We start from the raw sequence: 27,737 nt of genomic DNA on the forward strand, positions 1-27,737 counted from the left end.
CCAAACAGTTAATGACGTCGCCGAGCAACCCATCTATGAGTCTAGCTGAAAGACACAAGACACTCCTACAATTAGTAATTATGATATTGAGCTATCACAATTTGTACATCATTAACAATCCTTTCAGACATGTAAATGGTTTTACATGACCTTCCGTAATACAGCAAACAGTCTGATCATGAACTGATATGCAAACATGTCTGATCGCTGTTGGTTGCTCTTCACGTGACAAGATAAAATAGTTTTTTTACCTTTATTAACTCATTTTCTTTTCACGGTTACACTCACAGAAAGGGTGGACTGGTTCCCTTTCAAAAAGTACGCCTTTGTACATGAAGAGGGCATATTAGTACATTTAAAGGTATATTGCTTACAAATGTATACATACAGTATCTGTACGTCTCTTTCAGGACCTTTTTCAAAGGGTACACAGTAAAAATAAACTGTGGTTTTTACAGTAAAGAACGTCTCGGTAACTGAAGGAAGGAAACGGAGACGTCACGTCGTGACCGACGAATCGGGAACTCGCTTAGAGGGACCAATCTGCTTTGTATACTACTAAAACGCCAATGAACTTGGCATTGAGATATTTGCATAATGCTGGCGCCGCCCCGCCAGGTGCGTATATAAGCAGCAGGTGCAAATAGGGGAATTAGCTTCATTTCGCTGAGAAAGCCGGAAAGTGTGACCGGCCGATAAACAGGGAGCAGCCCTGTGGCAACGGGACGTGACGTCTCCGTTCCCTTACTTCAGGGAACGTGGGTTACATACGTAACCGAGACATTCCCTTTCAGTCGGTCACTACGACGTCACGTCGTGACCGACAAATTGGGAATCTCTACCAAAACGCCACTAAGGGCTGACCTCTTCCAGTGTCGGCGTAAAGCCCTCCGGTTCCACTTAAGGAGAAGGAGAATTAGGTTTTAAGGCAGAAGGCCGGGCACTGGATGTTCCTTTAACCCCACAGTAGTGCCAGCGACTGGGAAGCGCCCTATCTGAGCGGTATAGGAACGCTGCGGAAGCCACCAGCCCGTTAAGGGCTATTGGTGGGCGAAAGTCAACCATAGTTGAGGTATAAATGACAGCCGTGGCTGTGTAAGCAAAGCAGTGCTCTGCTGAGGGAAACGTGGGCTAGTAGGATTAACCCCACGGAAAAATACTCACAAAGGAACCCGGTGGGACGCAATGTGGATGCCCGAGCCAAACACATAGGTTCGCGAGGATGCTGCTAGTGAGAGGCTGGCAGCGGATGCTCCGCAACAAAGGAAGACAAATCAAACCATTATGCATTTTTGCCTAGATGGCCTTCCATATTGGTACTCAATTTGGAGCACCAGTCGAAGGCTGCAAGCCGACCTGCGAGGAGACAGGCTCGGCAAGAACACTGTAAAATCTAATGAACGTATTAGGTGTCGTCCAACCAGCAGCTCTGCAGATGTCTGTTAGCGAGGAGCCATGAGCGAGTACCCAAGATGAGGCAACACTTCTAGTAGAGTGAGCTCTCAAATTAAATGGACAAGGAATGCCCTGCAGATTATAAGCAAGGGCGATAGTATCAACTATCCAATGAGACATCCTCTGCTTAGTGACAGCTTTCCCTCTCTGCTGACCACCGTAACAAACAAAGAGGTGATCTGAGGTCCTGAGGCTTTGTGTGCGATCCACGTAGAGGCGCAGAGCACGTACGGGACATAATAAAGCCATGGTTGGGTCTGCCTTAGTCTCGCGTAGCCAGACCTTCAATACTGAAGGTCTGGTGTTTTTCGCTGCTTTTTCTGGACAAAGCCCGCCCACGAGCTGTTTGACCGACATGTCAAACAACCAATCACAGTTTGTTTCATCCAGCGTCACGTTTCGGACTCCCCACAATTACGAGCCGGCTGGCAACAAGTCAGTTATTGAAATAACCAGCCGCAACCAAATAGTATCTAAATAAACAACATTACTCACCATAGGACAACGTTGAGCACTTCATCAACAGCCACACCAATGAGACGATCCTATTAAACGTCTGTTTGAAGCATATCTCTCCACTTTTTAACACATACAAGCAATTCAGGAGAACCAAACTTTTAAACTCCACTAACTGCCTTAAAGAAAACTCTTAGACGTCTTTTAGAGAGTCGATGCCGCGAACTATGCATATTTTTGAGAATCCAATGTTTAGCTGATCATGATAACTGCTCATTATTATCCACGTGAACACGACTGATTCTCTTCCTCAATGGAACGTCAGAGCTTTGTTTTCCAGGGACTGAAACTAATCGCGACACTCGCGTCTCCTGGAAATCCGTTTTTTTCCAACCAATCAAAGACTGTGTGCCAACGCATCCACGCCGAGGCTGCCCTCGGTTAGTGAATAAAACAGGCGACAGTGGGTATCGTCCAGTGACGCGAATAGATCTATCTGCGCACGACCGAACTTCTGCAAAATTAGCTGAACCGTCTGGGGGTGGAGTCGCCATTCACAGCCGCAGCTGCTGCCATATGGCCCAGGAGCTTCTGAAATTGTTTCAGAGGGACCGCATTCTTCCCTCGAATGAACCGAGGCAAGTCAGAATAGACTGGATGCGTGCTTCTGTTAAACACGCCGATAAATCGATCGAGTCTACTTCCACACCGAGAAAAAAGATCCTCTGCACGGGGCAAAGTTTGCTCTTTTCCCAGTTGACCTAAGACTTCTTTCTTCTTAAACAAGCGAGATGCCGAAGCATTAAGTCTCTGTGTTCGCGCAGCGTCTGCTGAGAACGAGCTATTATAAGCCGACTTAAATATAAGCAGAATGCGAACACCGGTCTCTCTCGGGCTTTAATGCCGTCTCTAACACTTTCATGGAGACATAGCGAGAGAGAGACAACTCGAAAGGTGGTACTTTGTATTGATATGCCCTTCCCACGAACGCAGAGCGAAGAAACGGCCTGAGGCGAGGGGAGTTGGACACATGAAGTACACGTCTATAGGTCTAAGGCTGCAATCCGATCTGAACATTGAAATACGTGCCTCTGCGTTAACATCCTGAAAGGTCTCATTTGGAGAGGCGGAGCGTAAATCAAATCGGTCTAAATCCACCGCGTAATTTGGGTACTATGAGATAGAGGCTGGAAAAACCCTATTATCATCTCGGTAAGAGGGACCGGCTCGATACGTCCTTCGCCAGCAGGACATCGACTTCTGCACGCTGTACATGTGCATCGGACGTTTTCACTGTAGTGAAACGAATGCCAGAGAATTTGGGGGTATTCCGGTAGAATTGTATTTCGTAACCGAGGCGGATCGCGCGTAAAACCCAACGAGACGGGCTGGAGAGCTGAAGCCAAGCAACCAGGGACCGTACGAGGGGAATTACGGCACTACCGAAGTACCCGCGGTGGGGCAGCCGAGCAGAACAGGTGCGACTGCCGGTGCGCGCGCCGTGGGAGCACACGCAACTACAGTGTGTGTGTGTGACACTGACCTGAGTCCGCTGAGGGTGACGGTCGTCTGGTCTCCTGCGCGGAGAGCTGAGATTCCGGAAAACATCCGCTGGCGATAGAGGAGGAGGAAGGTGAGCTGGTGTGTGCCCGCTCACGGCTCTCTCAATCCTCAGGAGACTTGGAGAGGGAAGAGAATGCACTCTTATGTGTGGTTATGTGGATACCGTTAGCAGGCTGAGCGGGCGGGGCGAGCTGCTGATGACCGGTTCCCCTGCGCTGCCGAAATGGGGTCCGAGGAGGGGGAACAGAGGTGGCCGCCGCAGGACGCCCTCGGCGAGAGGCAGACTGAGGAGCCGGCGTTGGTGGACCAGGGCAGCTCTCTTCCGCCAGGGCACGACTTAGGATATCGCCTCAGTCTGCGTCGTGGAGCTAAACGACTTCTGGACTCGCCAAAGAGCGTGCCCACGGGAAAGGCACCGGAGGTGAGGACCGAGAGGCCCGAGCAACTCCGAAGTACCAATCATGCATGCGGGACGGTTCGGGCAGAGGGGGGATTAACCCCTCCAACTCTACCGCTTCCGCCACTCGAGCGGGCAAGGCCGCTATCTCCGGGATGATTCCGCCTCGGAGGACAAAGGGGGCTCCCCTCTGATGCTGCTGAAGTGAAGGGACCAGAAGGAGGTCAATGGATTCGGCAGAAATCGTAGAACACGACTCTGTGGTCTCCATCGGAGCCTCAACCGGCTGAGGACGAGAAGGCTGGGAGGTGGAGGACGCATCCCCCGACCGGCTCAGCATAGTGATGCGAAGAGCGACCTGCGACCACGGCGCCGTTCAGCACTGCAAAGGCGTGGACGTCGTTCCCGTAGAAACGACAGTCATCTCCGCAATCCAAGAGGGTTATGCTCTCACAGAGAGAACAAAAACTCTCCACGAACGCATCCTCGAAGTGCCCGATGCCCAAGCACGAAGACCATCTCTGGAATCCTTGTACTTCTGCATCCAAGATAGCACGGAGGAAAAGCTATCCTGAAAAGGACGCTGATCTCCAAATATACGAGAGAGTGGCTGTCTTTAAAAAGACACAGAGCTCTCACGTATCACTCTTTCAGGGAAATCACTCTATAGGTGCTCAGCTGGTGATGCGCACAGGGAGAGGCAACGCACACATTGAAACTCAAAATAATAAAGAAGAGCAGTGGAACTGCGGCGTCCGCTGTGGTAGTACTGCTTGTCAAACCGTTCCCAGAAGAGCAGAAAGTAGTTTCTCAGTAGCAGATATTGCCATTTGGAAGCGAAAAAGCTAATTTCCCTATTTGCACCTGCTGCTTATATACGCACCTGGCGGGGCAGCGCCGGCATTATGCAAATATCTCAATGCCAAGTTCGTTGGCGTTTTAGTAGTATACGAAGCAGATTGGTCCCTCTAAGCGAGTTCCCGATTCGTCGTCACGACGTGACGTCGTAGTGACCGACTGAAAGGGAACTACCAGAAACCCACCTTAAGAAATACAGGAAACCATGTAAACAACAAACATATGGTGGCATTTACACCAGCAGAGGTGGAAAGTAACAAATTACATTTACTCACGTTACTGTAATTGAGTAGTTTTTTGTGTATTTTTACTTTTTTGAGTAGTTTTTAAAATCTGTACTTTTACTTTTACTTAAGTTAGTATGTTTTATTTAAAGTATTGTACTTCGCTACATTTTAAATCATATCCGTTACGGAGTAAAAAAATATTTTAAAAAGCAAGGTGATAAAGACGCGCAACGGATGTAAATGGGCGGGGCCCGGGGGAACGCGCAAAAAGAACCATGGAGACGGACGCACAGGCGCGCGCTAATGCAGACCCGCCTCAGTTCATATCTTATGAAAGAAACCCCTGGTCATATTTAAGTGACCACTATCCACTGACGCGAAGCGAGTGTTTCATTTCTATGAAAGGTAGGATTCATGCTCTTAAGTACGAAATTGCACGACACGTTTTTAATACCATGCGCATTATCTTCCGAGGTCTAGCAGCTTCGCGTCAAGTCAAACACAACTTCAAAACGTCCTCGAGAATGTGCAGGTCATTAGACATTGCAGAGAGAGAGAGAACGAGAGAGAGAGAGAGAGAGAAAGAGAGAGAAAGAGAGAGAGAGAGAGAGAGAGAGAGAGAGAGAGAGAGAGAGAGAGAGAAGAATAAAGGTCATCAGGTCCCCAGGTCAGAGAAGTAAGAAGATAATAAACGTGTCAAATGTATATAGACATGGCACTCATCTCATTATATGCTCATTTAAACTATATATAGTTTAATAAAATAATGTATGTTACCAGCAATACATCAATTACAACCTTACTATAGTGATTGTATTTACAAGCTGCTGACCACCTTCAAAAGTGCATAACTCACATGTAAAAATCATTAAACAATTCCATAAATGTTTCTTACTTTAAAAAAGCTTTTTATTTTATTAACTTTTTGTTATTGCACTTTAATTGTAAAGATGTTCCTACAATTAAAAACAACTAGTTTGAGATGTATACCCTTGTCGTTTTTGAACTATACTAGAATCCTCCACCTCTTCCCGCTGTAAAAAAGTAACTTTTACTCTGAGTAAAGTTAAAATGACTTACTTTTTACTTTTACTTGAGTAGATTTTTAGACAAGTAACTTTACTTTTACTTAAGTAAAATATTATTAAAGTAACTTTACTTTTACTTAAGTACAATATTTTATTACTTTTTCCACCTCTGTACACCAGTAAACCCCCCTAATGTATTTAACTGGTAAAAATACAAGAGGGAACATACTTATTTAAATGAAATATTATCAAATTTGAAGAGTCAGGTATTGTGGAAATTATATTTTACTGTAATAATGTATAATCCATTTGATTTTTTACATAAAATACCATAAATGTATATGTCAAGGTGTTTTTGGAGTTACCCAATTAACATGTTTTACTGTAGCATTTTTACATTTTGTACTTTTTTTACATCAAAATTACGAAAAATGTTGTATCATTTAATCTTCGAGTTTAATACTAAAAATGTTTTTCGAAACATTTAAAACATTTTATTCTGCAAGTGTATATATTGTTCTGTCATGCCTGGTTCTATGCAACATCTTCTTTTCATTCATTGAAATTGTTTGTTTTTAATGTCTTCAGATGTCAACTATTAAGGTGGATCAAAAAGGTTCATCAAAGTTGTCCTAAGACAAGAACGAGTTTTGGGTATTAAAATTTAAAAGACCACTTTTATGAAAGGTTTTGATCCACTTTAAATGTTGACTAGTTAAAAATAAAATAAATATATATAAAGCATTATTAAGGAATAATTTTCATGAAATGGAACAGCTTAATAGTAACAAATGAAATGTCTTCTGTAAAAGTGCTATGAACTGATGTGTGTTGGGATAAGGCTCTACTTTATATAAAAAACTGAGTTGAATATGTCTAAAACTCACAAAGCTCTACGTGAAATCTTCTAGAAACAATCCTGTATCACACCCACAAATCTAACTCATCTCGGTCACTATCTCCACACCTTCAAACGGAACGATGGCCCCCTACCAGGCCCTACGGACCCTCCCGAGAGCCCTAATTCTGACCCATGCTGAGGTGTGAACCTATTTTTGTGTCTGTCCTCCCCTGCGAGTGTTTATGATCTGTCCTCTGATTGCTCCTCATCACTCTGCGGGGCTGTAAAGACTCTTGCAAAGGCGACACATCAGCACGTGTGTTTGCTTTTATCATAACAGCATGCTGTCGTGTAATCAGTGGATGATGTTAGAGACTCTCGGTGGAGCTGTTAAGACACTAAAAGATGCCAAAAAGGCCCCTGGTTCACCAGTGTGAGGGATTTTGACCGTGATGATTTTGTCTCTAACAGTAAAATCTAAATGTATATTACAGGACTTTAGTGAAACCATTCTTATCTATGTGTAATGTGTAAATCAACAAAATAGATACCAAAAACCTTGTCTACATTTCTCTGGATTTTTGAGGCATAAAATACTAAACAAAATTAATGATGTATTTGTTATATACTGAGCACTGCAGGGGTTTCTTTGAGGAATTAATTTGCTTCAAATTGTTAGAACTGATGTGACACGTGACATTTTTATTGGCACATATCTGTTCAATTCTAGGGGAGAAAAACGTGTGATATATGTTTTATGTTAATGGAAGAAACATTACCTTACTGGTCTTTCTTCTGAAGCAGGTTGACAAAAGACATCTGAGTCTGACCCGAAGCAGTGGTGTCAGTCATTAACTGCAGCAGCACAAAGGAACCAATGAGGAAAAGTTACTGGGGTAACCTTTTAGTCCCTTCCTGATGATGACTTTCAGGTTACAAGTGCATCTCTCTAACCACTACTAAGCCACTGCTCATGAGTAGCCTAAAGAAAAAATATCTTTGTTCCAAAAATGATTCAGGACACCATACTAACACCGTCAATACTGCAAAAAGATTTTACAACCTTGTAAAGTTCTGTGCTGGTATGTTAAAGAAAAACTGTTAACCAGGCCGTGTGTGTGTGTGTGTGTGTGTGTGTGTGTGTGTGTGTGTGTGTGTGTGTGTGTGTGTGTGTGTGTGTGCACTAAGGACGTCTGAGCAGTGAGAGGACAGTGCCACCTGCTGGACATTTTGCGACCCATTCCGGGACCCATCAATATATTTTAAAATGGAAAAACACATTTATCCTTTTTAATAATCGATTAGATTTTATTTTTCTTGGTAATTCATTGAAATATCAAAATTTTGGGTATGGGTTAGCAAAATATCTTGACTTGTTTAAAATGCCACGTGACATTTAATCATGATCTGTACACTGCTCGCGCAGAGTTTCTATTATTTAAGAGGGTTTTTTTTAGAGCTTTCATACATTTATATAAACTAAACAATCCAAGTGCATTTCAATAATGCATTTCATAGCAGAACATCAGCAAGGATCTTACGCTGGAAATATTTCTGCATGCTAAGATGAAACTTTATATCTGTAGCTCACCCCACATTTAAGCTATTATGTACACACATATAAGTGCTTATGTATAAATGCTATATTCAGTCAAATGTTTATGGCACTGCTGCGCTTGACTTTATATTTGCTCTTTCATCTTCCATTCGCTGACCTGTTGTGTCCATTCAGCGACTCTGTCTTCACACTCACTGAACACCGACTCTTGATTCACCTCTCTTGAGCTTCAGTTGAGTGTTCAGGTATCCACCAGCCTGCAAAGTCAAGGCTAGCCACAGTGTTTCATCATTTCAAAACATTCAAATCATGTTTCTATGAAGTGTGCTATATAAATGCAAATTCTATTAGAGGTCTAGGAAAGAGAGTCATATGTAAATGTCCTTTAAGAGCAGAGCGCTGGGCCCGGGGCTGACGGAGAACACCAGCAACTACAGCGGTGCGTCATAGTGAACAAGGTGAGAACTCTGAAAATTGCATATCGTGGGCTTGTGGTTTTTGATTCATTGTAAATGCATGAAAGGTGCACGAGTGCAAAACAAAAGCAGATGTGATTGTAGCAATGACCGATTGTTTTGTGGTCAAGAGATTTGTGATTGTCCGCGATTACTGTTAAAATTAAATACAGAAAAGTACACCAGAGTGTGCTTGAAAGTCCTTTGAAATACTGGATGTCTTATAAAAGCTCAGTTTAAGATGAATTCACTTCTGCCTTGCATTTTTTGTCTAGATTTCTCACAGAGACATTTGTGATTTCCTTTTGCTATCTGAAACCTTTTTTATATCAAGGTCCAAAATAGTGTTTTATTTAGAAAAGAAAACTGCTCTGCATATTCTGCGATGTGACTATTATATAGATGTCTAAAGTGTTCTGAAGGAGGGCTGATGAGTTGGGAAACAACAGCTGCTGCTAGAACAACAACAACGTTTTGCTCGTGTGTGAATTTAGCTGCTTCTTTGTGACGTTGTACTGCAACTATATAACTATGGGACTACAGATGGTTTACCTTAGTTGTTATTATGTGACAGTGATAATGAAACTTTATTTCCTTATGCCATCCATGAATGTCATTTGTGAGTCCTGTCAGACTGATTTCAATTCGGATAAATGGATACTTTATGTAAATAGGAAATAAACATGTAGCTTAAACTGTATTACAGGGATAGTTCACCTTAAAATGAAAACTCTGTTATCATTTACTCATCCTCATGTATGAATTTCTTTTTTCTGAGGAGTGGCCACGAAGCTCTCTAAGGACGATCAGCGTCTAACTGTGCTGAGCCGGTCGGGGGATTCGTCCTCTGGCTCTCCGCCTTCCCGTCCTCAGCCGGTAGAGGTGCCTATGGAGACTGCAGCGTTGTGTTCTACGATGGCTGTAGAATCCGTTGCACCTCCCTCTGGATCCGCTTCGACCACAACAGCCGAGGGTGGGCCCCCTCTTTCCGAAGCTGACTCCGACATTCTTCCTCCCTCTGGTCGGGGCGTGAGGCCGGAGTTTGACCCAGAGATGGTGGCCGTGCTCGCTCGAGCGGCAGAGACCGTAGGGTTAGAGTGGGTTAACCCCCCTCAGCCCGAATCATCCCGCCTGGATGATTGGTTCTTCGGAGCTGCCCGGGCTTCACAGCCCTCTCCACCAGTACTTTTCTTCCCCGAGGTGCACAAGGAGCTGTCACGGACTTGGAAGTCGCCGTACTCTACCCGGTTACGGCCGATTCAGCCCTCCCCCCTCACCTCCCTCACCAACGGAGCCGCTAAGGGTTACACGGGGATCCCTCCTGTGGAGCGGGGGGTCGCAATGCAGCTCTGTCCGGCCACCGCTGCCTCCTGGAAGGACCGCCCAACCCTTCCCTCTCGGGCTTGCAGACAGTCGTCCGCTGCCCACCAGGCTTGTGGAGAGGTGGCTTCGGCTCTGCATGCAATTGCTTTGCTGCAGGTCCACCAAGCGAAGGCCTTACGGGATCTGCATGAGGGAGGACACGACTCACCCGTCTTCTCGGAGCTCCGGGCTGCCACTGATTTGGCTCTCCACGCAACTAAAGTGATGTCTACACTCGTGGTCCAAGAACGCCACCTTTGGTTGTGTCTGGCTGACATGACGGAAGCGGACAAGAACAAGTTCCTGGACGCTCCAGTGTCACAGAACGGCCTATTCGGCGAGGGTCGGGTGGAGAATCTTTGGTTTCGTTTTGTTTCTGTTCCGCCGACTTCTCAGCCGGCACCCACAAAACCACAAAAAGAGTACATTCCTATTCCTTCCCCAGGTATTCAGAGGATCGAGAGAGCCATGGACGGGCATTCATCTGCTCATCCTCCCTCTCCTCCATCACCAGCGGGTGCTTATCAAAGTCTGTGCTCCCCACGCAGGAGACCAGATGACCGTCACCCTCAGCGGACTCAGGTCAGTGTCACAACACACACACACTGTAGTTGCGTGCGCTCCTACGGTGCGCGCACCGGCAGTCACACCTGTTCTGCTCGGCTGACCCACTGCGAGATCTCCGGTAGTGCCGTTAATTCCCCTCGCACAGTCTCTGGAAGCTTGGCTTCAGCTTACCAGCCTGTCCCGTTGGTTATTACGCACGATTCGCCTCGGCTACGAAGTTCAATTCAACCGGCACACACCCAAATTCTCGGGCATTCGTTTCACTACAGTGCACATGTACTGCGTGCAGAACTCGATGTCCTCCTGGCGAAGGACGCGATCGAGCCGGTCCCTCCAGCCGAGATGAGCTCAGGCTTTTACAGCCCGTATTTCATAGTTCCAAAGAAGGGCGGTGGGTTATGACCGATCTTGGATTTGCGCGTTCTGAACCGGACTCTCCAAAAGCGATCCTTCAGTATGTTAACTCCGAAACTGATATTTCAGTCAATACGCCCCCAAGATTGGTTTGCAGCAATAGATCTGAAAGACGTGTACTTTCATGTGTTCATTCTCCCTTGCCACAGACCGTTTCTTCGCTTTGTGTTCGAGGGGCGGGCATACCAATACAAAGTACTACCATTCGGGCTGTCTCTCTCTCCCCGTGTATTCACGAAAGTAGTGGAAGCGGCGTTAAAACCCCTGAGAGAGAGCGGTGTTCGCATATTGGCTTACCTCAACGATTGGCTTATAATAGCTCATTCTCGGCGGACGCTTTGCGAGCACAGAGACTTAACGCTTCGGCATCTCGCCCGTTTGACCCACGCAGAGGATCTCTTTTCTCGGCATGGAACTGGACGGGTCATGTCGCATCTCGCCCGTCATCTCCTCCTTTGGAGTCAGAAGCATCTGAGGTCCCTTCGTGCCATTCACATTCCGGGTTCGCTCAATACAGCGGCAGACGCGCTTTCCCGAGCTGCGCGCCCCGGCGAATGGCGACTCCACCCCCAGACGGTTCAGCTAATTTGGAAGAAGTTCGGTCGTGCGCAGATAGATCCGTTTGCGTCACCGGACGATACCCATTGTCACCTATTTAAACCGAGGGCAGCCTCGGCGTGGATGCGTTGGCACACAGTTGGCCGCGGCGGATGCGCAAATACGCATTCCCACCAGTGAGCTTAATCGCACAGACACTGTGCAAGGTCAGGCAGGACGAGGAGAGCCTTCTACTGGTCGCGCCTTACTGGATGACCAGGAATTGGTTTCCAGAACTGATGCTCCTCGCGACAGCCCCTCCCTGGCGATTCCCCTGAGGAAGGACCTTCTTTCTCCAGGAGGGGGCACATTATGGCACCCGCGCCCCGACCTGTGGGATCTCCATGTATGGTCGTGGAGCGCGCACAAGGTTTAGGTGATTTATCGCAAGCGGTATCTAACACCATCGCCGCAGCGCGAGCACCGTCTACTAGACGCGCGTACGCGCTTAAATGGAACCTTTTCTTCGGTTGGTGCTCTTCACAACGCGAGGACCCCCGAGAATGCACTATTAATGTCGTGCTTACATACCTTCAACACCGGTTAGATGGTAGGCTGTCCCCCTCCACCATTAAAGTTGACGTCACCGCTATATCTGCACATCACTCTTTAATAAACGGCAGATCGGTTGGCCAGCACGATTTAATTATTAGATTTCTAAGAGGCACACGAAAGCTACATCCTCTATTCCTCCTTGGGACCTGTCCATGTTGCTGAAAGCCCTGCAGGGACCCCCGTTCGAGCCTTTGCAGTCTGTTAGTCTGAAGTTTTTATCAATGAAAACTCTGACCCTGCTCGCATTGGCCTCTGTTAAGAGGGTAGGTGACCTTCATGCATTCTCCATCGACGATTCGTGCCTTCAGTTTGGTCCTGCTGTCTCGAGCATAACACTCAGACCCAGACCTGGCTACGTGCCAAAAGTTCCCACCACTCACTTCAGAGATCAGGTGGTGAGCTTGCAAGCGCTGCCCCCGGAAGAGGCAGACCCAACCATGGCATTGTTGTGTCCCGTACATGCGCTGTGCCTCTATGTGGATCGAACACAAAGCCTCAGGACCTCAGATCAGCTCTTTGTCTGTTACGGTGGTCAGCAGAGAGGGAAAGCTGTCATTAAGCAGAGGATGTCTCATTGGATAGTTGATACTATCGCCCTTGCTTATAATCTGCAGGGCATTCCTTGTCCATTTAAATTGAGAGCTCACTCTACTAGAAGTTTTTTTCCGTGGGGTTAATCTTACTAGCCCACGTTTCCCTCAGCAGAGCACTGCTTTGCTTACACAGCCATGGCTGTCTTTTTACCTCAACTACGGTTGACTTTCACCCACCATCAGCCCTTAACGGGCGGTGGCTTCCGCAGCATTCCCATCTCGCTCAGATAGGGCGCTTCCCAGTCGCTGACACTACTGTGGGCTTAAAGGAACATCTAGTGCCCGGCCTTCCGCCTTAAAACCTAATTCTCCTTTTCCTTAAGTGGAACCGGAGGGCTTTACGCAGACACTGGAAGAGGTCAGCCCTTAGTGGCGTTTTGGTAGGGATTCCCAATTTGTCGGTCACGACGTGACGTCGTAGTGACCGACTGAAAGGGAATGTCTCGGTTACGTATGTAACCCATGTTCCCTGAAGGAAGGGAACGGAGACATCCCGTCGCTACAGGGCTGCTCCCTGTTGTTTTTCGGCCGGTCACACTTTCCGGCTTTCTCAGCGAAACAAAGCTAATTTCCATATTTGCACCTGTGGCTTATATACGCACCTGGTGGGGCGGCGCCAGCATTATGCAAATATCTCAATGCCAAGTTCATTGGTGTTTTAGTAGTATACGAAGCAGATTGGTCTCTCTAAGCGAGTTCCCAATTCGTCGGGCACGACGTGACGTCTCCGTTCCCTTGCTTCAGGGAACGTGGGTTACATACGTAACCGAGATGATTATTCATTTTAAGGTGAACTATCCCTTTAACATAACATCTGTACTATCTGTCCAATCACTGACGCTTATACAGACGGTGAATGCTGTATACATTATATTGAGTTCTTAAGGGTTATTATTGGAGAAGATATTTCTAAACAAGCAAAGAAAGGCTCAACAACATCCTCCTCACCATCTCATCAAAGCACATGACATCTTCATCATCATCATCACTCCTCTGTATTATACAGTACTTTATTCAACTATAGAGTGTGTGAACAGAACACTGGGCTGTGTGTGTAGTGTAGTGTGCTGTGTAGTGTACTGTAGTGTAGTGTAGTGTGCTGTGTAGTGTAGTGTACTTTAGTTTACTGTAGTGTAGTGTAGTGAAGTGTAGTTTACTTTAGTGTAGTGTAGTGTGCTGTGTAGTGTAGTGTACTTTAGTTTACTGTAGTGTAGTGTACTGTAGTGTATTGTATTGTGCTGTGTAGTGTAGTGTACTTTAGTTTACTGTAGTGTAGTGAAGTGTAGTGTACTGTAGTGTAGTGTAGTGTGCTGTGTAGTGTAGTGTACTTTAGTTTACTGTAGTGTAGTGTACCATACAGCTTACCTTGACAGCGTTATTACAGTTTAGTTACTGGAAGAAGAATCTCCAAATAAATCAATTAAAAATCTTACAAGTTAACAATGTTTCTAGTTTAATATTGTACATGCAGTTGACCTATCAATCAACGTCTCGCTCTGTTGTTAACTACTAGCAAGACGTTTCTTTTTTTAACAATGCAGAATAAAATACGAGCAGAAAAGTAATTCTCGAGGAGTTCTGCGGTCAGGTCTGGTTAAACTCCTCGCATGTTTTTATTTCAAAGCTCATGCAAAATATTAATTTTCAAACATTACAATTCTGTTTTTAAGAAACCACTAAAGAACAGCGCGCTCTCATCGGTGTTTGTGTCGCGCGCGCGACCTGTGACGCAACGGCTCTCTAGAGGTCACGTGAAAACACACTGGCGAGCGCAAACATGTCGCTGGTGTATATCGCGGGCGTTCGTCGCGTCTGTTGAACTCAATCTTTATCATTGTCGTCAAATTAGAAAGAAACGGTTAGAGAGATGCAGCGACGGATTTTGAGCTCGCTCGCGGTGCTGCTGTGCGCGGGGACGCGCTTGGTTCAGGTGAGGCTGTAACTCGAGCTCGAGGATTCGCGCGGCCTCGATGAGCTACTTACAAAACAATAAAACAACAGACGCTTCTCACGATTAAAAACTTTATTATATGACATGTAGAGTTACAGAAGAGATTGAGAAGAGATTTGAGTTTGTAATATTTGACTTTAATGTGAAAGATTTTCTGTATTATTCGCATCTCGGGGTGTGTTGTAAATGAACGGTACAATGTTTCATTGATGTGTTTGTTATGTTTGTGTTTTAACAGGGTAAAGATTATTGTTTTGGTGTGAATAATGAGCAGTACAGATGTGAGATGGGTTACTGTTGTGGAGAAACTGAATGCTGCACTTATTATTACGAGCTCTGGTGTAAGTTAAGTGTCCGTACACATTTACAACGCACTTACATGTATGTTATTATATGTATATCATATGTTAAATGTGTATATTTGCATATTTTGGTACTGTAAGGACACTTTTTGGCCATGCCAATAAAGCTATTTGATTTTTCAATTCGATCTCACACAGTAAAAAGCAGATGTATTATTTCAATGGGTTTAAATCCAGAGATCTGAACTCTGAATCAGATTTTGACTTGAATGTAGACTTTTGATGTTTGTGCACTAAATCATTTCAATTTTCATTCATTCATTCATTTTCATTCATTCAATGCTTTTATTCAGTAAGACTTACAGATCCATTCAATATTTAGCTTTGCCAAAATGTCTACTGTAGATCAGGGGTGGGCATTCCTGGTCCTGGATGGGCACTGTTTGGCCGAGTTTCGTTACAACACTAATTTAACACACCTGTATTTCATTACAAAGTAATCCTTTAGACTTCGATTAGATGGTTAGGGTGGGAGCAGCTAACCCTCTCTGGGATCAGAGTTAACTAGACCTGCCATAGACACTGATCATCTCATAGACCGCTGCCATGGGTCTGCTACTGAAGCTGAGGTGATGCTCTTATTGTAAAACACACAATGATCGACAACTCCCAACCCAAATGTTATGGGAAAACACAGAGCACTTGGCATTAAATAAACACTCAGTGCTTAAAGCAGCTGCTGTTGGTTTTAAAAAAACATGACACTCCTATTGCAAACAATTGAAAAAAAATATATTGTGGCCTCAGGAGAAAACACTTTGGTGAACACCCTGCCTAACCATTGGCCGAGGCCAGAGATCTTATGAATGGCAGGTTTTGACTCCTGTGATAGTTCAGCATTTTCTATTGACATTAATTCAGATAACCTTTTGTCTCAGTATCACATTGGTTAATTATATTGTAGATGGGTAATATTGCCTAGGTTGTAAGAAAGCTGTGTACCTCAGTGTTTCTGAATTCCAGTCCTCATGCCCCCCATTTTAAATCTATTGAAAAATCAAAAACATTGTGGGTTGCGGGACACGAGGATTAAAGTTAGGAAATACTGCTGTACCTGAAAACTGGCCTCACAGAGGATTTTTTTTGGCATTGTTTAACTGACGATGCGTCCATTATTCAACACGTGATCCCACGGCCTGATGTGTTCAATCGAGATGTGTTTGTGTCTGCAGGGTTCTGGTTGGTGTGGACTCTCATCATCATGTTGAGCTGTTGTTGTGCGTACAGACATCGACGTGTGAAGATGCGTTTACAGCAGGAGCAGAGACAGAGAGAGATCAGCCTCATGGCATATCAGGGCGCCTCCAGCTCTTTCGTTTCTCCACCTCCTCTTAATCTTCGTAAGTACTCGCGTCTTTCACCTTCTGCTGATGATCCCTTTCCTTTATGTCTCCAACGTGAATCATGAACTAATGTTTCCAGTGTCACGTGTACAATTGAGCACGGCTCCAAATTAAGCTATAAATAATACCGGCCTTCTGATAAGTGTGAGTGTTTTCTGTGTTGTCGAACACATGCTCTCTTTGAAATGACCCAAAGTCACTTTAAATCAGGCTCCTTTCTCAATTATTTGGTCTTGTTCTCATTTACTTTGTTTAATAAATCACCATCAGCTGCTTTCAAATGGAGCGACTTTTACTACACAGAGCCGTAGTTCACTGAAAAGCGGGAAAATATCGCAGGCGATTCATCTGCGAGTATAAATGCGATATTTCCCCGCTCCATCCGAAAGCAGCTATTACTAATCAAGGAACTGGCTTAACTGACGAGATGCGAGTGACAATCACGTGCAATTTATCATGCAGCCTTAATCCAAATATACAGAGAAAAGTTAACATTTTAAAGTTTGTAAAATAATTCAGTTTCGTTTTTTGGCCGTTTTTTTAGGTTAGCTTTTAATTGAACATTTGTGTTTTATTTCTTTATTTATGGTTTTACTTGTTGTTGCATTGTTTTATATATGTGTGTTTTATTTGTATATTGTTGTTGTTCAGCGCTTTGAGATTTACATTTAAAGGCGCTATAGAAAATAAAGTTTATTATTTATTATTATTATTATTATATTTTAAGGTCTAACAGGTTAACGTTACAAGCACATGTGGTTCAAAGTAAAGACCAGTGCCTCATTTATAAAATACCTTCCTAAATTTTACCGTACACTCAATTCTCAAAAGCGTGTATGTGTGATTCATAGAATAAATGTACGCACAAAAAAAACGTGTACGCCTCACTTTCAGATGTGAAATCTATACATTTTAAATTATCTTTCTATGGCTTATATTTTTAAAAACCTGCAGAAATCGGATAAGAAAAGTGCGTACACAGACCCTGACGTGAGCCTAAGCACTTTTCCATGTCAAACAGTCCACGACCGTCTTTATAAATATGAACGTTGTTGTGGATGTTTGCATATGCAGACCCTATGATCAAATCTGTGCATACCCAGGGCTGTGTTTATGTGGCCCTGATCAGTGTTTGACATCACAATACTCTCAGAGCATTTTAGAAGCTCATCCTGAGAAGTTTGTTCCCAAAGGTGAGGTGAGAATGCAGCAATCGAACTCTGGTGCGCACCAAAAACAGACCAAACAAGCAGACCAAGACGGACTATGAAGAGTTAGTCTCGGTACACTTTCAAATGAAGGTTGGAGTGGTGAGAACACGATCCGAGATTTAACTGAACTAACTGCACTTTTTTTTTACTAAACCAGCTGCTGTAGTCAGCTGCGCAGTGCATTATGGGATGAGGACGTGTTTGTTGACAGTTTCTATTAGTAATATTGCCACAATGTCAGATCGTGGACATACCTGGAATTGCGAGGAGGTGCGGAGCCTCAGAAATTTGGTGTCTTCCCCGTTTGCAGAGCATTAAAACGTTGTTTTCAAGCTGCATCTACGCTTTTTTCTTGAAATGAAGAGTTTGTCTAGAGTGCTGTATACAAACTATATATAACAACAACGGGCATAATTACAGCGCGCAGTCCTCTGTCCATGTTGTCTGCTGTATTTACTTCCTTTTTGTTTACTTCGAGCAGATGTGGGGGACTTGAGTCACATGACTTGACTCAAGTCACAATTTTCAGGACTTGCAACTTGCTTGATTAAAGTATGAAAATGACTTGACTTTGACTTGAGAACAAGTTTCTTGAGACTTGACTTGAAGGGGAAGACTCGACAATGAATTGAACTTAAAATAAACAAATAGCAATAAAATTAATTTAAATAAAAAGTTATTATTGTGACATCAGCCCCACTAATCAGCGTATGTGCCTTTAATGCTGCACAACTCAAACCGCGACGAACATGGCAGACAGTAACGTTATTCGAGTCTCGTTTGGCTATAAAGACTTTGAACTGGACCGTGCAAAAAAAAAGATCTGCCAGATGCAAAATATGCAAAGCGAGAATATCCGACAGGACAACCACAACGTCAAAGACCAATAAGGAAAGGTAAGAAAGTCATCTCTATAGTCAGTTTCACTCTATAACGATTACTAATGTAATAAATTAATCTTTCCTGTTTGTCATAATTTGGCCTTGGTTGCGTATTATGTTTTTTCTTATTAGAAATGTGACCATTATCCCTACTAATATGTATGCAAATGTTAATATTCAAGTAATTTTTAACAATTTAACCACAAAAAGGCGCTAAAGTGAGCAGTTGTCTGTAACTAAGCGCAAACGCACGTGCGGTTGAATGTGTCTGGTCCAGCTCGTGATCATCCCTAGATCAGAACGCTTGATGTGTAGACTAGAGAGAGAGTTGCGCTACTGTCTCTCACGATGTAGTTCATTAAAATACATTTGGCGAACAGAGCACTGAAAAACAACAAAGTTTTTATGCTGTGCTGTTTGAAATTCGACACGTTTCAAAAAACAAGCAAACATAAAATCTTTCTGTTCTTAACAGGGCACATACAAACAAAATGATCTCCACAGTATTCTTTTTCTAATAAAAACATTTGTTTATATAAAGATTAGAGGCAGAAAACCAAGACAAAGAGAACATCAATTCTGTAGCTCTAAAAATATAATTATACTTCATTCGTACAATAAAGACTTATAAAACTTTTATAAGTGTTATTATTCATTTGATTTGATTTCTGTACCTAATGCTAATTTTAGACCTATCAAAAAAAATGTACCCCTATTAATTTTAGTACTGTGACTGGACTTGAAACTTATCAGGACTCGACTTGACTTGCTTAGGGTGAACCCTTGACTTGACTTGTTTGATTTATCTGAGCCGTAACTTGAGACTTGACTCGAGACTTGACTCGAGACTTGATGGTTAAGACTTGAGACTTGCTTGGACTTGACCATGTGTCACTTGTCCCCACCTCTGACTTCCGGTATTCTGTTGGAATTTCCCGCACATTGATTTTGACCAGTCGAGAAGCAGTTTAGGAAATGCGTTCAAAGACATGTGGCCAATGAGTGATGTGGATGTTATCACATCACTGAATTTTGGTTAGTTTCAACTGGTATGGACCAGAGCGATCAGTGTGGTGTGAAAAGGAACCAAAACTTTTAAAAAAGCTACAATGTATTATTTTTGGCCCCGAGCAAATGAACCGAACTACAGATGTGAAAATGCCCTTGACCTCCTAAGACCTGGATGTCCACATACGTGGATAGCACATTTTTTGTTGTTTGCACCATAATACTAAATTCTGTGTAACTGGAACCTGTTTTAAACAAACATGGACAATTGCACTGCTTCATGTTCAAACCTCAAAGAAAAATATTTGGTTATTATATTTATTGATTCCTAGCCCCAAATAGCTGGAAGAAATGTGAAATAAAGACAAACCAAAGCTCAGGTCTTCGGAGGTTAAAGCTATTATTTTAAGGGGGAGCTTTGGTTGCTATGCTTCTCTGTCATACAACCCCTCGTCCACTGCGATTGGACGGCTCAATGTGGAGTACAAAGTGGCATTTGCCGAGCTCAGTGTTTCACCCAAAGTTAAAAAATTTTCAGCTCACCAGTTGCCAGCATTTTCTGAAAACATGGCACTTCTATAGCAAGAAATTGAAAAAAAGAAAGTAAAAGACGTTTAACCCAGAGATGTTTACTAATGCTAGCAGTAGTGTCTCTTTATATGAATGCAGCAGCACCTGCCCAGTTTTTCTTATTAACACTCATTAAGGTGTTTGCTGACTGATTTCTCTCTGAATAACTTTAAGGGTTCTGGACCGATTGCAAGCTGCCCGACTACGAAGAGGTCGTCGGTCATCCCCCAACGCCCCCTCCACCTTATTCGGAGGGGCCCCCAATTGTCCAGCCCCCTAGCAGCCAATCGGAGGCCGCCGTGGTCCTAGAACCCTCCGAGTCGGCGGAGTCTGAGAGACCGGAGTGCGACGAGTCTGATCAGGACGAGCCGAACACCCGGCGCAGGCACGTGACGGGCGATTCTGGTATCGAGGTGTGCGTATGCCAGCTGGACACGGACGAGGGTTCGGGGCCGGAGGAGGAGGGCCGGCTGTGCCGGGGGACGGCCGGCGGGTGCTGCTCCGAACCTCAGGCCGACGGCGACAAGGGCGTGACGCCTGAACCCACCATCGCCGCCGAGCGACTCGTCTGATGATGACGAGGAATTTTGAGCTCGCATCTCATGACAGAGTAATGTCTTTGATTTGATAGCGATCATGATAACAGCTTTAAGTCTGTTTATTTCTGTCTTTCTCCTTGGCTTGACTCTTGACACACACACACAGAAGGTTCTGGACAGCAGACGGTTGTTTGTTTTGCACACAGCTGCACCATGACATCAATCCCAGAGTGACTGCCACACGTCCCAGAACAACAAAACACAAACACACTTCAGCAGCATGATGCAAAGATCCTCTCAACAGTGTCAGGTAATCGTGTACATGTAATCTACTGACATGTTATTCGTCTGGTGATGTACGATCAGCACTGATAGAGCAGATAAACATCTTTATTTTTCTGTTGTCCCTGTGCTGCTGTCTACAGGATTTTCAGTAGCCGTGACATGAGCTTGTGTGTGTAAGCAGGATGTGATGTTTGTTAGAGACATCAAGGTGTCATTAATCTTCTTCTAGTGTGAATGAAATGGTTAAAACTTGCGGCTGACGGCAGATCCCTCAACAAGGACACGTTTGTGTGTTTTCCAGACAGGATATTCACTACTGGCTCATCAGAGTATCTGATGACTATGACCTGGTTTCACAGACAAGACTTAAATTCAGATGTTTAAGTATCTTTTATAAACATGCCTTAGTGGTTTGTCTTGAGTCAAATCAGTGGCGCTGGCTTATTTTCAGATCTGTCAGTGAAAGTTATTTTCAGTTGAGACACCTCAAACGTGGGTTTTAGTCTTGGACTAGCCTAAAGCCTTGTCTTTGAAACCGGGGCTTAAAGTACAAATATACTTTATAGTTCATGCAGAGACCGTCTGGAGGTGTAGACGCTGTATCGGTTCATAGTTGAACGAGTTTATTTCATTTTTAATCTTTAAATGAGGGACTGACTTCAGATAGCAGACCAATGTGGATTAAGGGCTAGAATCAATATATAGATTGAGAAACATTTAATGCTGTTTGTGTCTCAGTGATGTGATTTTTATTCGTTTGAGGGTTTTGTCTTCATGCTGTGATCTCACAAAGCCTCATTTGTTTCTGTTGCACTGATTGCACCCAGCGCATGCGCAGACATCGTGTTGAGCTTTGACGCTTTTCTCCTCGTGTTTCTCTTCAATCCACATCATCTTCGAAGTTTACAAATTCTGTGCCTTTCTCTGTGATAACCAGACTTTACTAGACTTAGCAACTAGGCTATGCAAAAAAAGAAATAACCAGCAGCACGCGTTGTGTGCTGTGGTCTGTACGAGCAATACAGTTTTCACCATCTCGATTCCTTTTCGTCTCATTCAAGAGCTAAAACGTTTAACTACGCTTGTGCACGTGCATCATGACGGTTTGTCTCTTTTTGTAAGCGTGTCGTTTGTCCAGGTGTTTTTAATGGGATTGTAACTCGTTTAAATCTGAATAACCGTGATTTTTATACTCATTGCACATAACGTTGGGTTTCAGTAATGGCACTATGATGTCTGTCAGGTTACGCTGGTGCTCTGAAATCTGAAGCCTTTGACATTGAGCAACACAGAGAGAAGTGCTCGCCTAAAACCTGTAACTTGTGTTTGATTAAACATTTGACAGTAGATTTATGTCATTGATAGCGATGATGTGCTTGATTTCTTATGGGGTGATTTTTGTTTTTGCCAAAATAAGACCTGTGTCGCTTGAATGAAGGGAGACGATGTTTCATTTCTGTCGTCAGGAGGTTCTGACTCCCTGTCGATGTGTTTCTACTGTCTGCTGTGGTTATGATATAGTCATTTGTATTTTATTTTTATAATAAAAATAAACTTGCTTTTGCACTCCACTTGGCTATCTGACTTGATTTTACACCGTATGGGGTTAAACTAACATTAGGCAACACTTTTAGTTGAGACAGTGAATGAAAACATCATTTCTACACAGTGACACAGAATGACTTTTATTCTCAAATAATCAGAATCATTTTGTGTTTGTGTTGAGTTCAAAAAGATCACAGATCGAGTAAATGGTGACATGAGAATAAGGGTAAAGTTTTGTGTGTGTGTCAAACATTAAACTGGAATTTTAATTTGGTGTGTAAATTGCTCAGAACAATAACATCATAATTAAAACGCCACCTGTCTAGAAGAACTTCTTTGTTTACACAGATTTTCATCTTTTCCCCTAAATCAACTATCCATGAATTTATCTGATTTTCCAAGATGATCAGACATAATATTGATTTATGGTTTGCTTGTATGATTTAACTGTTTACCTGTGCTATGTTCAGCTGCACTGATACCTTAACCTTTCTGTCTGTATGACTTTCTTGATACTTACATGTAAATTCAACGTTATATAAATTAACTACAAACCAATTCCTTTATGACATTTTATCTTAAGTTTCTGTAAATGACCATTAACTTGCATGTACTGAAAGAACAGATTATTAGTATTATTTTAATTACATACAAACCTTCTGTCATACAATGAATGTAATCTTTCACTAAATTGTCATGAACTTATAAACCAGCTGTGTTTTGTAGTAAACTCCTCATGTAGTTCTCCTAAGACAAATACGTAATATCAAAGGTTAAAGATTAACTTCTGGGACCAGCTTTTTCCAAACACGAGCAGTTTAATTGACCTCTGACCTTTACATCTGACATCACAACTGCTGCGCAGACCCTTTAAAAACAAACAGGAGACTTATTTTAGAAATCTCTCAGGTGGCGCTGCAGAGTGACGAGCCAAAAGATGAAATACTTCAAATCAAAAAGTGTGACTTGTGCTGCTAAAGAGGTTTGAGTTTTCCTTCAGTTGATTTCAAGGCATTTTAAAAGTCTCTATAAAAACGGCATCCACTATTGGACGTTAAGGCTACAGCAATGTCAACAGAGACACAGAGCTGATTCCGTACAATCTTTAGCACAAAACACTGAAGCCCGAGCTTGAGCGGCACCGCTGAATTGATCCCGGTGACAGATTTCAGCTTGTGTTTAGAAAGGATGAAGGAATATTACTATGAATACAGTACAGTGTAAAAACATAAATAATAAATAAATAATAAAACTTCAAGATGCATATATCGTGATCGTCTGCGTTCTGTCAGTAGAAGCGTTTTCGTCTGTTTTCATTCCAGTGTCCGTAAACGACGAGTCCCACCACCACCAGCAGAAACAAACCCAACATGGAGAAGAGTACGGTGAAGAAGATGGCAACGCTGCTCATGCTCTCCACATCTGTGTATGCTGAAACACAAATACATTGGACAGATTTTAAGAGAAATAAGGAAATTTGAGTTTGCATGAAGGCATTTAGATGAGAACTATTTCCATAAGGACTGCACAAAAAAAATTACTGGTGACCTAAAAATGCTTTACAACTGAAAATCTTTTGCGTATATTAGACGCTTTGCATTACATGAATATACATTTAAGAGTAAGATGTCAATATTGTCACAATGCTAAAGCTTTACGTCTGTATAAGTCGATGTTGTCCACGCTGGGTATTAAGATTTCTTCTTCCTGCTCCTCTTCCTGTTTACTGCGCAGGACGGTCAGCTGGTAAAGCTTCATGGAGATCAGATCGTGATTATCTAGCGAAAAACAAACAGTATGTCAGTGGGAGAATCTGTGAAAAAATAAAGCCGTCTGATTTTTTACGTCAGGGTCTTTACCTGACAAATCTCCAGTGACGGCTGAAGCTCCAAAGTAGAAACCCAAAGGCAGTCGCACGCCCGGCATGTCCAGGCAATCTCTCCATTCATGCTGACCGTCAATATCAAGCATGATCTACACAAAACCACATAAACTCCATCAAACTCTTCTTATTTCTCTATGTTGTTTGAGTTTGGATAGAATAACATTTGAAAACAAGCTTGAAATGTGATGCAGCGATTTTTGTGTGAGCATATCAGTGAACACCCCTGAACACTCGGTGAGTTTCACGTCTTTGTAAACGAAAGTTTAATGCGTTTTAGGAAGGATTGTTCCAGTGCACCTACACAGCCATCGTAGAAGTGGGAGGTGATACAAGAAACACCTGCAAATTCTCGGGCCAGCCGCATATGTCGAAATTTCAGTCAAAACCGTTCTATTTCATCATAAACAATCTGAAAACAGGGCTTTAAGTGTAAAATACCAAACTTGTCCTTTAATCTAGCGAATTTTTGCCAACAAAAGTAAAAAATATGGACTTTTAAACTTTAACATTGTCTTGCACTAGCCGTGTGACGCACCAGTGTGAATCACGTTGAAAGGTCACGCATGATGTATGTGAAACTAGCGCTCCAGTGTTTACAGTGTGGAGAAAGAGGAGCGTTCAGACGTTGTTGTATCTGAATGATAATAATTAATGTCTCTGTCTCAGTTTATTGTTTAAAATGGTGTACAAGTGTACATTTCACTTGTCTAACGCGTGACCCACGTGATTATGTAATGCGCAACATTGCGCTGGCACGTCACACGGCTAGTGCAAGACGAGAATTTGTGGTTTAAAAGTGTTTATTTTGTATTTTTCTTGCCAAACATGACAATCGTTTTGCTAGATAAGACCCTCATGCCTCATTTGGGATTGTTTAGAGCCCTTTGAAGCTGCAATGAAACTATTGGGGTCCAATGCAGTCTGGAAAATCCTGGAATGTTTTCTTCAAAAAAAAAAAATCATCTCGACTAAAATAAAGACATAAATATCTTGGATGACATGGGGGTAAATATGGGGATTTTATTTTTATGAAAGTGGAATAATCCTTTAACTTCACAAACAATGCGATTCTCCACTGAGAAGGAAAGTCTTAAATTTAGGAAAATTTACAATCAATTAACAATGAATTTGTACATGTAAAACATTGTACGTTGTGTGGGAATAGTGTTTTGTAAATATATCATGTTATCATCTCTAATCCCTTTTGTGTTTGGTCTCTCACCGTAAGCCTGCGACGAACGTATCTGATGAAGATGAAGGTGTCGTGCTTCAGGTTGCGCACCATCGCATTACAGCCGCCCAGTTCTGTGGGCCGACCGTCTCGATCGTGATCGTAGCTGATCGTGCCGTTGCCCACCATGGCCAACACGTAGGGAAATATCCTCTGACGTCCAGGAACGATCGAACAAGAGGTGGGACAATTAAACGAATGGAGAAGAAACATGCAGACAAATAAGCAGATCGGTCACTGCAGGAAAGTGGAGCTGGACTGATCAACATCATATCATGAGAATAAGCAGCATGATGTATGAACATGTATGTAATATGCTGTGTTGTCTAGACCAAGCTGGCGTGTGCTGTTACCTGTGTGCGGGGCGTGTATCTCTTCTGTTGGACCTAAAAACACAAATTCAAGTGAATGAAATAAACCCCCAACAGACTCGTTCATTATACGTCAATGAATGATTTGACACGAATGTCCTCGATGGCTGTACCTCCAAAAGTTTCTCTTCGTTAGGGTAAGTGTCCACGAATACACCGAGTCCTGTGAAGAAGTCTCTGTTTCCAAACACAGGACCTGTGAGCATCAACGCATCATTATAAACATCATGTCCGTTTACCTGAACCTTTAACTGAATGAAAGAAATGTTCTGACCGTTCTGCATTCGCTCCTTTGTGTACCACACGGCCAAACCGTCACCATTCAGATTCTTTTTGCCTTGACCGTGAATCTTAAAATGAACCTGCAGTTCCCAGTCCTTCAGATGACACGGCTACACACACATTTATGCGTTTGACAGAAGCTTTAATCCAAAGTAAAAGTGTCTGACAGTGAATGACAAGGTCGTACATTTATATCAGTATGGGTTAGGGTTCGAACCCATGATCTTTTGCGCTGTTAACGCAATGTTCTACCACTGATATAGGTGTATAATGTGTGTAAAATATAACTGTATAAAAAGACTTTTCGAGTGTTTCTTTACTCACAATCCGGCTCCATATGGCTCCTTGTTTGCTCTGCTGGTCTAAAGTGAGACGCACGTGATCAGTGGTGACCACCGCATCTCCCATCAGCTCCCAGTGAGACGAACCCGAGACACCAATACCTTACACCATTAAACACACAAACACATAACAAAATATAACTAGTAACAACAACACATGCACGCACGCACAATAGAGAGATATGTAATGAAACAAATGTGTAGTGCCTCGCATTCATCAGCTCTGCTCATTGCATGACTGAACGTTACGTGAGGTGTTTTTAAGAGATAAATGGGGGTTAGGATGTCTGCGGTCACTTACTCTGGTACGGCTTTGACAGTGAATACTCTCTCTTTAAAAACTCCTCCATTTCATGACCGTCATCACATAAACTGACGCTTAACGCCGCAAATAAAATCAGCGATGACCAAAAAATCATGATTTTAAACCCCGAGTGTTTCAAACGCGTCCGATGAATGCACATCGCGGCCATCCCTTCTCGCGTTACGCCCTGTCGTCACTCTACGGGCTGCTGCCGTTACACCGCTCTGGCTTATTTGCTTCCTCGCCTGTCAATCAGACCATGGTCCGCCCACAAATGCGCGAATGGGACTCAGAATAAAGAATTAAATAGTTAAAAACACAATATACACACGTAACACATTAAACGTGTCCTAACGTCTGTAGGCCATGGAATTCAGATGATCTTTTTTTGTATGGTGAAAATTTAGAGAAACGAAATTAAGACGAATATTTGTAAAATTAAACAAAGATAAATATTGTTAAAAATAAACAAAATACACACACAAAAAATGGCAAGCAATCTTTTTACTATTCTGGCATCAAATACTGAAACAAATCAATCAATAAATAAATGAGTTCTAGATTTATCGTCTGTGCAGTCTACTTCCGGAAAGTGCGGAACTCTGCTTAGGGAGTGTCGTAAAATAAACCGGACAACAATGAGCCTGTCCCAAATGGTGCAATTAATGTTGACTTGCAGTCTCATGGCTTTGAATTGTGCGT

General features: G+C 43.2%; 2 protein-coding genes across 3 annotated transcripts; one reads left to right on the top strand and one right to left on the bottom strand.

Annotated features, from left to right (window-relative positions):
• The first annotated feature begins 14,638 nt into the window (after window positions 1-14,638).
• Window positions 14,639-22,647, top strand: wbp1 (WW domain binding protein 1). Its single transcript, XM_055200241.2, has 4 exons — window positions 14,639-14,856; window positions 15,116-15,218; window positions 16,412-16,579; window positions 20,427-22,647. The coding sequence occupies exons 1-4, from the start codon at window positions 14,794-14,796 to the stop codon at window positions 20,822-20,824; spliced, it is 732 nt and encodes a 243-aa protein (XP_055056216.1). The 5' UTR covers window positions 14,639-14,793; the 3' UTR covers window positions 20,825-22,647.
• An 87-nt stretch (window positions 22,648-22,734) lies between these two features.
• On the bottom strand, window positions 22,735-27,548 carry lman2la (lectin, mannose-binding 2-like a). 2 transcript variants are annotated; one of them, XM_055200239.2, is made up of 9 exons: window positions 27,033-27,548; window positions 26,715-26,833; window positions 26,383-26,500; window positions 26,222-26,304; window positions 26,091-26,123; window positions 25,729-25,890; window positions 24,481-24,595; window positions 24,280-24,399; window positions 22,735-24,052 (listed from the first exon to the last, which is right to left on the bottom strand). In XM_055200239.2, exons 1-9 carry the CDS (start codon window positions 27,202-27,204, stop codon window positions 23,910-23,912), a joined length of 1,065 nt encoding a protein of 354 aa, XP_055056214.2. In that variant the 5' UTR covers window positions 27,205-27,548; the 3' UTR covers window positions 22,735-23,909. The 2 variants fall into 2 exon arrangements, with proteins under 2 accessions (XP_055056214.2, XP_055056215.2); XM_055200240.2 differs by lacking the exons at window positions 26,383-26,500; window positions 26,715-26,833; window positions 27,033-27,548 and having other exon boundaries at window positions 26,222-26,314.
• Window positions 27,549-27,737: the final 189 nt, after the last annotated feature.

The sequence above is a fragment of the Misgurnus anguillicaudatus genome, chromosome 22 (assembly GCF_027580225.2).
Source record: "Misgurnus anguillicaudatus chromosome 22, ASM2758022v2, whole genome shotgun sequence".
Classification (NCBI taxonomy): domain Eukaryota; kingdom Metazoa; phylum Chordata; class Actinopteri; order Cypriniformes; family Cobitidae; genus Misgurnus; species Misgurnus anguillicaudatus.